The 14682-nt window shown below is 32.4% G+C and overlaps 1 protein-coding gene across 1 annotated transcript; it reads left to right on the top strand.

The window, feature by feature from the left end:
- The first annotated feature begins 1461 nt into the window (after nt 1–1461).
- LOC136203176 (glutamate decarboxylase-like) lies at nt 1462–13145 on the top strand. The gene is made up of 6 exons (XM_065994265.1): nt 1462–1646; nt 1766–1970; nt 11518–11718; nt 11795–12263; nt 12351–12403; nt 12488–13145. Exons 1-6 carry the CDS (start codon nt 1558–1560, stop codon nt 12965–12967), a joined length of 1497 nt encoding a protein of 498 aa, XP_065850337.1. The 5' UTR covers nt 1462–1557; the 3' UTR covers nt 12968–13145.
- The last annotated feature ends 1537 nt before the right edge of the window (nt 13146–14682 follow it).

Genomic DNA, 14682 nt, shown 5'->3' with positions numbered 1-14682 from the left:
CCCCGATTCGGAGAGTAGAGTTTGGATGTTATAGGAAGTAAACATTTAACTTCCATTAACCTTCATTGACTTCTCCAAAAACAACTCACAAACAAAGTTAATGTGATATTCAATCGTCCATTAGTCTCATTCATCTCCATTAACTCCCTCGCAAACAAGGGCTAAGTATAAAACAATAATAAAGCATCTATAATGGTTGGAGGGTTGCCCTCTAACCATGTCACATCACCGAAAAAAGCATTCTTCAACTATAAAATACTTTCAATAAAACATCTTTCTAATAGTTAGACAATCACACATTATTTTATTGGGTCTCACATGTCATATAACATTTTATTTCGGTTTAATACATCATTTGCATCCTGAACCTATCCAAACAACTTGATTGGATCTCCGAACTTTCAAAGTGTACTGAAAACCCTACATAAAATGTCCAGATAACTCCATCAATTTACGTAAATGTAATCAATCAATCACCCGGTTGCCAAAAAAATAAGTTGCATGCGGAAAATGTGTCGCATTAACCTTTAAATGCACCTACGTAAATATTTTTTATTTTAATTCAATTAATATTTTTTATTAATAATATTTATAAATATATGTTATTAAATATTTATAAAATATGCACCAATATATAGTTTTTACATTTATATTACCGGGGTATCAACAATTATTTAGTACTTAATATCTTTCTTTCCACAATTTGCCATTTAGTTGTTTTCAATCACCTGAAACATGAACAATCGTCAGAAAAAAGGATAGGAGGTCCGGTGAACCATCTCTAATGCTTAAGTCAGAAAAAATACTTGAGAAAGTATTAAGTAACTTGAAAGCAACTAAACGAGAAATCGTATTTGTGATTACGTGCCTTTAGCTCTGATTCTCAAGCTATTTATAGGCTACAAAGTGTGTACTTGGACACGTGGCAACATTTGATTGGTTTTCGGACCATATCTTTATGTTTCATATTAAATATTGAATAGCCAAGAAAAATGGCTTCATCAGCCTTAGAATCATACTTAGAAAGATTGTCTTTAATGTTCAATACAAAATATTTACAATTAAAAGCTATAAAGCATCATATCTTAGGTTTTTGCACTTTCCATAGTTTATAAGAGTTTTTTTCAAAATAAGTCTGACTAGAGCCCTATTGAAAATATAGTATGTCGTGTTAACGGTTTCTCTATAGAAATACTTCAGAATCATACTACTGCTAGAGCATATTAAATATATGAAAATTACATAATGAAATAATGAAATAGGAATTTACAATAGTTACACTTATAGGAAGGAATGGAGAGTTACAACAAATACTAGTAACATGAAGAGTTACAGCAGTTATTATATTTATGAATATCTTAGCATAAATCAATTTATTTATATTATAGCAGAATAGTTTTTTTTCCCTTTAAATATCCAATTGGTATATTCAATTTTGTTTATTTTTCTCGTCGTCCCAAACACAATCCAATTTAATAAATAGGCCCACCCCAGTACTCTAATTGCCTCACTCTTCCAGATCTTCATTCTCTCTCTTCAATCCTTTCTCTCTCCACCATGGTTCTCTCGCAGGCATCATCCGAGCCGTCTAACGTCACCGTCCCCTCAACCTTCGGTTCCCGATATGCTCGAGTTGCACTTCCCCGGTAATTCACAATTTTCTGACATAATATGACGTTTTATTGCCTTCTTTCTTTTTGTCGATGAACATTCGATCGTCGTCGTACGGTGGCAATAATGGCGTCTGTTTTCCATTTCCGATCAGGTACAAGATGCCGGAGAACTCGATCCCCAAGGAAGCAGCGTATCAGATCATCAACGATGAGCTTATGCTAGACGGAAATCCTAGGCTTAATCTTGCTTCTTTTGTGACCACTTGGATGGAACCTGAGTGCGATAAGCTTATCATGGATTCCATCAACAAGAACTACGTTGACATGGATGAATACCCTGTTACCACTGAATTGCAGGTTAGTTCCCTTAATTATTTAGTTTTGCTTCTTAATTCGTAAGTATTACTTTTAATTGTGAACTGTACTTGTGCTGGAATGTCCTTAACCATGATTATGACCACTTACTGATCTAAATTTAAAATCAATATTCGATTGCTTTTCAGCTTTTCATATATATAGTATACTAGATACTAATAACAGTGTGCTTTCATACTTCTTTTTGAAAACCATATAGAAAATGGAGAGATTTAAGAGTTTATGTAAAAAGGATTCGTGCGCATACAATTTTTGTTTTTTTTTTTTATAATTTTACTGGAAAATGTAATTTTATATTTATTATTACAGGCTTCAATTTGGTCAACTAGCGAATTCCGCTTTCATAATTCTTTTTGAAAACTGTTGCACAAATGTTATTTTACTAAAATATGATGCAATATATAATATGATTGTATTTGGTAAGTTTTATTTAATCACTTACGGAAATCTTTAGTGTGACTTTTAAAGTTAAATTGTATCCTTTTTATGTTGATGATTAGATATTACTATGATTAAGTTGGAAAAGAAATATGAAATTATAACGTTATTCATGACAAAATATTTTACTTGTACCGAAATTGACAAAGAAATCCAAAGTTTTTTTTTTTGAAAAGAGAAATCCAAAGTTTATAGCCATAATTAAAATAACCTAGGAACTAATTCAAAACTTCTCCAGAAAAAACCATAAAATGTTTTTATTTGTTCGTGTTCTAGGTTAATTTTTTTTGTTAAAAAAATTTGTACAGTAATTATTATTTAAATAAGTTCTTACGGATAATTAAATATTAAGATCACCTTTTTATTAGTTTTACTTTAGACCCTCAGAAAAATAAATTTTTAGTTTGTCCCCTAAAAATTTAAAAATGTCATTTGTTTTTTAATGTTTCAAAAGCCATGAAGTGTGTTTTCCAAAAAAAAAAAAAAGCCATGAAGTGTCCAAATTGTTTTTTTTGCTCAAGATAATACTACTTTTCCAAAAATTGGTACAATCATTTTCAAAACCTAGTATATAGGATGTAGATATTCTAACATTTCTCTATATTTGAGGGCACACGGCAAAGAACAATTCTTGATTCTTAAAAGAGGATTGGATTCTTTTTTAAAACACGTCAACTCAATAGTGCTAGTCAACCCATAATCAAAAATAAAAATTATCATTCATATAACCCCTTAATTTTACAAAAATATACTACCTTACAGTAATCAATCTTTTAAAATCTATTTAATAGTTAATACTTATTATATATAAAAATACTATATATATATAGAAATAACCTCTATTTTGTTATAAAAAAATCCAATTTCAATTTGGTAATAACCTCTATTATCAAACTGTATTAATAATCTTCCAATTGTTATACAAATAGTCCGGTCCTAAATGTATTTCTATATATAGGTTTTACTGTATAATATAATTTTTATAAAAGAATATGCATTCGAAGAGTATTTATTAGGTGAATAAGTGATTCATGTGTAATCCCATCCCATTCCACCCTAAATACTAAAATAAATATATAACAAACATAAAAATTTATCTTATGAACAGCACGTAATGTTTCATTGATAAAAGTAATAAAAATTATTAAATTATTCTTATTATTTGTGTAAATTTCTTTGTTAAACATTTTTTTAGAAATAATAATTATTTCATTCATGAAAAATAATATTTTTTGCATGAAAGATTGGGATGCGATTAGGTGGCTAGACATCCCAACTAGGTTGGAAAATTCTTAGTTTATAAATAAAAGAGAAGTTGAATTTACATCTTCAATAACATAGATCGTGATAAAGTAATAATAGACAATGCTTGAAATTGTTTTTGACACAACGGAAAGCAACACACTCCATACAGAATCGATTTCATAGTCTTTTTTTTTTCTAAAATGACTTTATGATCTTTCAATAAGCTAAATCTATATGATGATAGACAAAACTCATCTGTTTTTCCATGAAGAGAACTTGATAACACCCATATAGAAAGACAAACGACAACCTCCCATATAATAAGATATGCCACACGAGGAAACAAAAAAAAATACAAAAGATAAAAGGTGCAAAAATACTAATATTTATAGAATTTTTTTACCCATAACGTCTAAAATGGTTCAATTTTACCCTTAACGTCGGCAGCCAAGAGCAATTTTACTCAAACGTTAAAAAGTGGAGTATACATTTTGTTCCTTATTTTGCATCTAATTGCATATATGTTGGTTAAAAAAAAGATTTCATATTTTTATGATTTTATAATTAAATTGGAGATTAATATTTTAAAATCGGTAAAATATTTTCAATTTTTTTATTCAATTCGTACAAAATAAAATATTTTTTTTCACGTCTAATCATGTGTTTGTGATATGATACTAATTAGTGATAAATGACAAACAAGTGAAGTGTAGATAACAAGATTCATGACCAAGAAAATAGTTTGATGAATTATTTTTCAAATTAACCCAATTTATTAATATTAGGGATAAAATTGCTATTACGGTCAATATTAAGAGTAAATTTACACAATTTTTGACATTAGAGGTAAAATTACTAATATATTTTTGCACCTTATTCCAAACTACAATTAAAGAAAAAATTATAAAATCTACCGCAATAGTCAATAAAAAAAATTATTCATCAAAGAAAAGAAAAAGAAAACAAAGAAGATATTTATCTATTAACTAAAAGTTATGTTGAAAAAGAATTAATTTTTCAGAGAATAGTTTTAAATCTCAACCTTGTGCATCCATTATGTATTTTTACGTAATCAAATGAATCTTTGCTTAAACTTTTAAATGTATAAATTTTTTATATATATTTTTTGGTAATTAACCCAAGAATTTGTAGCAAAGTGTGAATATGCAATTTCAATCTGTGTGTGTCAGTTGTACATGCTGAAAGCACGAGCGAATTAGAAAAGTAAGTCCAACTGTGCAGGGGCAACTGGACATCTATGATTGGCTGGGTTTAGCGCGTTTATAGCCGTGAAATAAAAAAAAAATGAAATAACTTAAATAACTTGCCTATACAATTATGTGGCCACACGTCGACCGCCCCCTGTAAAGCTTACAGTCAAAAGAAAACTCAACACTCAACCAACCGGTCTACTCAATTTACATATAAATAAATTCATCAAAAAATAATAATAATTTACATATACTAATACTAGTACTCCAAAAATGATGCAAATTTACTAGTACGAAAAAATGACTGTTCATGCTACATTTATTTTAATAACTCGTACATTATTTAAGATTTTATTTTGCATATTGCGTTATCCCAAGATTGAAGAGTTGAAGCTTTGACTTGATATTTTATCGTCATTTTTTCATTTGCTTGTTTTGCAAAATAATTCTTTGTTCCGATTGTGAGTTTCAATTTGTACTTACTAAATGTGTATAATTAGCAAAAATGACCAGTCTAAGATGCGGTATTCGTCGTCACTCACATTATACGGATATATCATTAATCTGATGGTCCTTCAACTGTACCCCTGCGTGTTAGGGAATATTTTCCGTATTAATTGATTAAAAACTTATAAAGACTATTTACTTATAAACTAGTTAAGATTCTCATTTCTTTCTTATGTGGAATAAAAATGCTTAATTTTCTATTATTTTCTCCCAAATTATTTCAAATGGTTCACTTTAACCATCAATTTTTTTATTCATCATTTATCCGTTTTGAGTTTATAATATATCGTTAAAAAGATCTCATCGTATATAATATGTTGACATATTTCAAGTTATTTTAAACATCATTTATCCGTTATATGTTTAAGTCTTAAGTTGACAATTTTATAATTTGTTTTGAATATATAAAAATAATCTTAAATTAATTATATATATAAATATTATTTATTTATTTATTACGTCATTCGGTTCGATTAATCCGAACTATCTTGTCTGATCAAATGATCCGTGATCCAATTATCAATCCGGTTTGATCGGTTAATGGTTAAAAATGTACTTAAATTGAAACCCAACTTAAAATCTAAATCCATTAATATCTAACCTAACTTATATGAAATTAAATATGCTTAAATTATTGTGGTCCTACCATCTCTCTATGTGGATCCAATACTTTTCTATAAAAATTGAATTTTGTAAATCCAGTTGTGTTTAGAAGTCCGGAAGATTTCTAATTGAAGGTACAGAGATTTACTCACATGTCTTATATATATGATTTATTATCTTATCGTGTTATTCCAGTAACCAGCCAAGAGTGGGGGCATGTGCCATTATCTTTTACATATAGAATGGGCCCTCTCTGTTTATATATTATGGACCAGCTTTAATTTCTGATATGATATCGTCTCTTTTAGCAAAACAATTATTTATTTGAGATGTTTGCCGACATTCTTGCACTCTATTTAAGTTTGGCAATTTTCACTGTCAGACAATGATCAAGCGAATTTAATTAGTTATAATTAGATCTAGATTAAATCTAAAGTTTATAATAATTTTAATTTATATCCTAAAAATTCTAATACTGTTAGATATAACAGTAACATATGGTCAAAGTGAAAATTACTGAATTAAATTTTATCCTAATACATTATTTGAACTGAATTATTTTAAATGTATTCAAATGTTTTTTTTTTAAAGTTTAACTGAATCTGCTATTTGATTAATTTAAGTCATCAGTTCAATTCGAGGATATCCAGCTTTAAAATTTTGGTACATGTTGTTGGATCCGATTATATATATTGGACATTTTTGCCAACACTTACACTGACCTTTAATAGAAATTTTTTTCTCATAATTAAAATAATAAAAATACTACGTAACTAGGCAAAGCTTAAGAATTTTTCAAAAAAAAGAAATAAGAAAAAAGCTAAGCTTAAGAATTAGTTTTGTGATTTGGTTTGAGTTTAAATAAGCATTAATTGTTGATTATTGGAGGACTCACTAATATTAATCTTTTATTAATACTCGAAAATCAATCAACACATTACACACACAACTCACACCTTTTTTTTTTCTTTTCTCTTGCTTCACACCAACAATACCTATACCTATTTATATTTGTGTCCCATTAAATGGAGGTCACATATTAGGTCGGTTATACAAAATATCAACCCATACAATTTTAATTTTATTTTATTTTTCTTTTCTATTCTAGTCTCATCTAGAATACTCTTTCAAATATTTCTCAATACTCCCCCCTCAACATCGATTTTTAATAGTTTATCTGTGTTAACCATTCCAAACTGTTTTCCTGAAATCTTCTTTCGTAGCATTTTTCCATTTCTTGCTTAAAGATGCCTCTTTGTTTATGGCATGATTGGATTTTTCCACTACGTTAGAATTGACACACTCTTCTTTGTTGGTTTCCCTCGACATACGTCGCCTCGACGCATACGTGTAATTTGTATTCGGTTGTTGTCGTCGACCTTCTGTCCAATATTGCCAAGCCTTCCCTAGCTTAGCTAATTCGCTCAAACTCTTGACTAGAGCTTCCAGCAATACTATCTTCTTGATGATTGCCTTCTTAATGAACCTTTGTTGATTGTAAGCGCCTTTCTTACATTTCCTCGACATAACATTTCTATCTTTAGGTATATTCGCCTTGTGCTCCACTGTCTGCTTTGGCTTTTGAACCTTAGGCATCTGCATTAGCTTAGACTTCACCTTCTCCTTAGGTGACAACCATTTTGGTGAACCTGTTGGCTTAGTCTTCACCATCTTCCCTTTTCGTGACATCGTCTTTGTCGTTGCTTGCTGTTGACGCTTCACCTCTCTTTTATCTGGTGGCGTTTCACATAAAGCTGGTGATTCTTGTTAGGCATCTCTTTTGTTCCTTTCTTCATTGGAAGGCTTCTCGAGTGGTTCCTCATTACCACCACGATCTTCAATCTTTTGTGTAGAGTTAAGGAGCTGAAGGCAACCCAGCTGCCTTATTAGTTCCTCCTCATTTTGCTGTCCAGTAGCAAACACTTGCTCTTTCTTTCCATCTGTTATGGGTGATTTGACTGGATCACATATCACTGGCTCTATCATAGCACTTGAAGCTTGGAAATCCCACTCTTCTTCGCTTCCTTCTTGAGCCTGTGTGGATGTAACAACGTTTCCTTCTACTTTCCTGTACCAGCAATCTCGTGCATAGTGACCTCTTTTACCACAAACATAGCACTGGTTGTTCTTTCGTCGGTACGCCTTCTCGTCCTCTTCATTATGGTTGTGAGTATGGTGAGCTCCCCCTTGTTGCCAACTCCTTCTTTGTGGACTTTTCTGCCATCTGTCTTGTTGTTTGAACCTTCTGTCATTTCTCGATCTCGCGGTATCTGGATCCTTGCTATTCTTATTACTAAAAAGAGCTCTATCTTCATCATTAGTTGAGACCTTAGACATTTGTTTGTCCAGGGCCTCTTGATTAGCCAAAATATTTTCCAATTCATTTAAATTTGGCTCTTTAGCCCATCCACGGGTTGCTGTGACAAGAGCGTTAAATTCGGGACGCAGCCCATGGACTATAATTCTTCTCATTCTCGTCTCAGTAATTTTATTTTCTAGATCCAATTTTGAAATTTCTTTACATAAAGTTTTAACTTTAGTAAAATATTCACTCACTGTCATATCTTGTTGCGAGACCGACAATAACTCGTTCTCAAGTTGTTGGAGCTTGGCATCATTTTTCTTTGCAAATAATTCCGCTAGAGTATCCCATGCTTCCTTCGGGGTTTTGGCATCCTTGATGCGCTGCAGCAAATCGTCCTCCACCGAAATTGATAAAGCATACATAGCTTTACCGCACTTGACCTTCCACTTTTTAAGGTCATTTTGTTCCGTCGGAGGCGCTGTTTCGTTTCCTCCAACAATCTCCTACAAATCTTGGCCGAGCAGATAAAATTGCATACGAGTACTCCAAGTACTATAATTATTATTATTGAGTTTTTCCAGAGTGCTTACCGAGGTAGACATGTCTGCCATCACGACTTGGTTATCTCCTTTAATTAACCAAGTAACACCGACCAATAATTTTTACAGTCCCAGACTGTGCGTTAAAAATACCTCGTACCACCACGATCCCGAATCGTGAACTTTCGAAGCACCCGACTTCCGGTCCCTGACCGTTTGCTTGCACTCGACCACGTACCGGTCCCTGACCGCCCGCTCTGATACCACTTGTTGATTATTGGAGGACTCACTAATATTAATCTTTTATTAATACTCGAAAATCAACCAACACATTACACACACAACTCACACCTTTTTTTTTTCTTTTCTCTTGCTTCACACCAACAATACCCATACCTATTTATATTTGTGTCCCATTAAATGGAGGCCACATATTAGGTCGGTTATACAAAATATCAACCCATACAATTTTAATTTTATTTTATTTTTCTTTTCTATTCTAGTCTCATCTAGAATACTCTTTCAAAAATTGATGTTGAATATTTCTCAATATTAATTGAGCTGGGCTAGAACTGATCTAGATATTTTAAAGGTTCAATTGATCTCAGCCCAAACAATCTATAAAACTAAGTTTTTAACTTTTCTAAAATTATAAATATATACCTCATTAGAAAAGAGTAATTAATGAAAAAAAAGATAATAGAGAACTTAAACTGAAAAGAGGGAAAACAAACATGGTGTACTGTTATAAATACTATTTATTAATATCATTATTTTTAAATTCCAAATCTATTAACAGGTCCAGATCTTGTTACTATGTAATATTCCTCAACCGAATAAATGTAAATTGCTAATAATTGAAGAATTAATTAAATTTACATTTCAAACAAGTAAACGTACAATGAATTTGAGGGTGATAAATAAAATAAAAAAATTCGCTCAATAACGGGTATTTAAGGGCTTTTCACTTCAGAAGTGAGAGTTCTAGGTGTTTGGTTAGTTGCCTAATGTTTGTTTTTTACAACTGAAAATTACTTTTTTTTTTTTGTTGAAAATATATTTTATATTAAAAGAAAGAACTCCAAAATACAACAAATTCAGGAAAGGTCATCTAAGACCAAGCACTCCAATCAAAATACTGATTACATTTAGCACCTCGCCTATAACACAATTGAGTTGACTCTTAACCGTCAAAGAAATTTGTCCCAAAACTTTTCAATACTAAAATGTTCCTGGGCAAAATAAAATTTATTTCTCCCTAACCACACCCAATAGACAACAGCAATAATGCAATTCTTCTAATCCGAGCTTGAATTGTTTTTCCAACAGCATTTCGACAAGTCCAGCTGACAATACGACGCCACCATTCATCACAGTGACCTGCCGAGAAATGTCACTGTCTTCAGTTATCAATTGAGGATAGCAAAAAAACTTCTACCTTTGAACCAAGGATCAAACCAAAATGAAAACAATCTTCCATTCCCTAACTTATAACCCAATAAAGGTTTAATCTCATTTTTAATCCTATTAATCCATCTCTAGCTCCAACTAGAATCAAATGGACATAAAATACCCCAAAAACTAAGCAGCTTGAGTTTAATCCGACCAACCCACATCGCCCATAAAGACTCTTTATTCACAAGCAAATCCGAAATATGCTTAGCAATCGCAGCTTTATTCCAAATAGCAAGATTTTTAATACCTAAACCTCCTTCCCTTTTTGGAAAACAAATATCATTCCAAGCCACTAACTAATCTCTCCTTTCCCCTTCCAAAGAAAATTACGACATTTAGCATCAATATCTTTAATAACTGATTTTGGAAGAATAAAAGCAAGCATCCAGAAAGTCTGAATGCTCCTAAGCACAAATGTAATTAACTGTATCCTCCCAGCATATGACAAATATTTCACCCCCCAATAATGAATACGATTCGTAATCCTATCAACAATCACCTGGCAATCAGTTCTGGACAATCTCGAAGACGCTAAGGGTAACCCCAAATATCTCACCGGAAGAGACCCAAGCTTAAACTTAGCCCTTTGCACCAAACTTTCCTTTTGAGCAGTATTCAACCCACTAACAAACATCTCGCTTTTACTGTTATTAATCTGAAGACCAGATATATCACTAAACAATCCCAAAATATCAACCAACTCCCCCACTGAACCGATTTGAGCCTTACATAACAAAAACAAATCATGAGCAAACGTTAAATGTGATAACTTCAATTGCTTACAAATACAGAGAGTGTCTGTTTTTTTTTTTTGAAAAACAGTTTCTTCCAACACCAAACAGCACACCCTAACAGCAAGCAAACGTTGGTAAAACAAACGGCCCTCAAATTTTAGAGTTTCATAATCTCCAACTGGTTCTCGGTTTTAGTTCGGTCCCTTCTATACTTATTTTGTGATTCCACCACTTAATGGTTTTTATATATTTTTTTACATTTTCATTTTTTTACAAATACAAATTGGAGTTAATTTCACTCGATGTTGTTACTGAATAAGTTACTTTTGTTGAGGACTATGGTTTTTAAATAAATTTGAGAGTGGTTCATATCCAGACTTGTATAATTTGTCGTCCTTTAACATCTGAGAAGTAAAGATGTGGATTGAATAAGTAGAATAAAATGACGCAAGGGGTGTAGTGATATAATAAAAAGGATTTTTGGTGATACAGAACCGATGTGTAAACATGATAGCGCATATGTTCAATGCCCCACTTGAAGAGTCAGATACTGCAGTTGGAGTAGGAACAGTGGGATCTTCAGAGGCAATAATGTTGGCTGGTTTAGCATTCAAGAGGAAGTGGCAGAAACAACGAAAGGCTCAAGGAAAGCCCTGCGATAACCCTAATATTGTCACTGGGGCAAATGTTCAGGTATATGATTATTGTCCTGAGTTTGTTTTTGACATGCTTGCATATACAATCTTAAATGTATTAATTGTTTGTACAGGTTTGTTGGGAGAAATTCGCAAGGTACTTTGAAGTGGAATTGAAAGAAGTAAAGCTTAGAGATGGGTATTATGTGATGGATCCAGTGAAAGCAGTTGAAATGGTTGATGAAAACACAATATGTGTAGCTGCTATCCTTGGGTCTACTCTGAATGGAGAATTTGAAGATGTAAAACTTTTGAATGATCTGTTGACAGAGAAGAACAAGGAAAGTGGATGGGATACTCCTATCCATGTAGACGCAGCAAGTGGAGGCTTTATTGCACCTTTTCTGTATCCAGAACTGGAGTGGGATTTCCGTTTGCCATTAGTCAAGAGTATAAATGTAAGTGGACACAAGTATGGACTTGTTTATGCTGGAATTGGTTGGGTCATTTGGAGGAGCAAAGAAGACTTGCCTGACGATCTTATCTTCCATATCAACTACCTTGGAACTGATCAACCTACCTTTACTCTCAATTTCTCCAAAGGTACGTACCGCATCATTGGAGTTTGATAGTATTTTATTAATTAAGTTAATTGACAGACATCCTTCTAAAGCTTTGTATGTGTTATAGGTTCTAGTCAAATTATTGCTCAATACTATCAACTTATCCGGTTGGGTTATGAGGTGAGTAGGAAATGATATATAGATTGAAATTTCAATAATTGATGTTAAGTGGTAAAAGATAAAGATGGATGCAATGCAATGCAGGGATACAAAAACATAATGGAAAACTGCAGAGACAACATGAGTGTTCTGAGGGAAGCACTAGAGAAGACAGGAAGGTTCAACATAGTTTCCAAGGAGATAGGAGTGCCACTTGTAGCGTTTTCATTGAAAGATAACAGTTACCACAATGAGTTTGAAATATCTGAAATGCTAAGAAGATTCGGTTGGATAGTTCCTGCATATACAATGCCAGCTGATGCTCAGCACGTGACTGTACTACGTGTTGTGATTAGGGAGGACTTCTCTCGCACACTATCTGAGCGTCTTATTCAAGATATCATAAAAGTTATGCATGAGCTTGACACTCTTCCTTCCAAGGTTGCTCAAAAGGTTGCCATTTCTCAAGAGATTGAAAAGAATGGCACCAAAGTAATCAAGAAGGGTGAATTAGAGTCTCAGAGGGAGATTACCACCATTTGGAAGAAATTTGTCTTGCAGAAGAAGATGAATGGTGTTTGTTAATTACAACCCTATGCAATGCATGTTGTTGTATCAGTATGCCTATTTGTTTATAAATTATCAAGGAGAGTGAGAACTATATTTATATATGTCGTGATTTTTACTTGCTATGACAACTTTTATTTGTGTGACCTATCTAATACATTCCAATTTTAAAGAATGCAGGCATGGATTTCAGTTATTTTTTTTTTTTAACCCATAAAGAATGAATGAATTAATGAGCCGACACACGGTAATAGTTTAACAAATCAATAGAAACAAAACTCGGTAAAGAGTGAAAGAATGAGGGACAAGTCAAGAAGCGAGAAGACCTTACAATTGCATGAGCCAACTCGTTAGCTTGTCTCCCGATACGATTTCTTTATTCCTTATTCCTCTCTAATTGTTAGGTTTTTATTTTTATCAAAAAAAAAAAAATTGTTAGGTTTTTATTTATCCCGATACGATTTCTTTATTCCTTTAATTATTTATTTTGAGAAGAGCCACGCAACTTTAGTAAGGAATATATATGAGAAAAATCTTTATATAAAGTGTCTGAGATAGAAAAAGAATTAAATCAATTAACATCGTAATACCGTAGAAAATAAACATTGACACGTAGAACAATGAGAGCCTTTCGAATCTAATGGCCATGTAGAATATCACGGGCCTTCGGATTCAACAGACTTCTAGAAACTGTTTTCCATTTAGGAAAACCCTCCTGCTAGCTGATGAAAGAAATCCCGAGCTATATTTCGAGACGGGCACAACTAAGAGATAAGTGTATCCCGTCGTTGTCAAATAATAAGTCTGGATTTAAGTTCAGGTATCGAATCCACGAGATTCACACTGCAAGTACCAAACTACTCGGTTTTACGTCGTTATCTAAGCGGTAAATAACTTTGAGTTGATTTAACTATTTAACTACTCCTAAGCCATATGTTAGACAAATTTTAACTATGGTGAGTTAGTATGAATAAAGAGAAACCTTTCAAATTACATGACAAGAACTACTTAATCTTGAGTAAACCAATCGATCCTGTTAAGCTCTTAGCTCGTGTTTCCTTTGGAAAGGCGATGCTAACTATATTTGGCTCAGGAATTAGGGCCCGTAAGTTCTGTAATTTGCCAATTTCCTATGGTTTTCGGGTGTCAAATTCGATAAGACAACACATATATGAACGTTAGAATATTTTGGTATTGTAATTACCCTACATGTTAACCACTTATATGAGTCAAAACAAGAAAAAGAGATAAAAAAAAATATAATAAAGATGAAAATTGTAAAATATATATTAAAACTATGAAGATAAATTTATGAATACAACCAAACCTAGCAAGTGCAAGCAAGTGAACAAGTGTAATGGAAGAGATTTTCACTCTTAAAACTAGCTAACCGGACGCAAAGTCATCGCTTCGGGTTTATAGGTGGAACTCTTGAGATTGGGGATGAAGGATGAAGTTGGGACTTCTTCAATGGAGATGGAGGATGTTTAGCGTACACAAGCTCTCAAGGGGGAAGGATTATATAAAAATATGGAAATATCAATATCTAAAAGTTGGATTCTAAGCTAGTTTATATAAAGAAAATTAGAGGCTATAGTGGCAAAATTGAACTTATATAAATAGGGTTCAGGTGCAAAAATACTCCTAACGTTTTTTGTCATGAGCAATTTTATCCCTAATGTCTAAAATGGTGCAATTTTACTCCTAACGTTGAAAGCCAAAAGCAATTTACC

The sequence above is a fragment of the Euphorbia lathyris genome, chromosome 1 (assembly GCF_963576675.1).
Source record: "Euphorbia lathyris chromosome 1, ddEupLath1.1, whole genome shotgun sequence".
NCBI lineage: Eukaryota > Viridiplantae > Streptophyta > Magnoliopsida > Malpighiales > Euphorbiaceae > Euphorbia > Euphorbia lathyris.
Note: the sequence above shows the minus strand (reverse complement) of the source record. Positions and strands in the feature narration are given on the sequence as shown.

What these genes read in the sequence shown, in the direction of transcription:
- LOC136203176 (XM_065994265.1), top strand. Translation starts at nt 1,558, where the DNA reads ATGGTTCTCTCGCAGGCATCATCCGAGCCGTCTAACGTCACCGTCCCC. An exon ending in CTGTTACCACTGAATTGCAG is followed by an intron (nt 1,971 to 11,517) that starts GTTAGTTCCCTT and finishes TTGGTGATACAG; the next exon opens with AACCGATGTGTAAACATGAT. An exon ending in TACTCTCAATTTCTCCAAAG is followed by an intron (nt 12,264 to 12,350) that starts GTACGTACCGCA and finishes TATGTGTTATAG; the next exon opens with GTTCTAGTCAAATTATTGCT.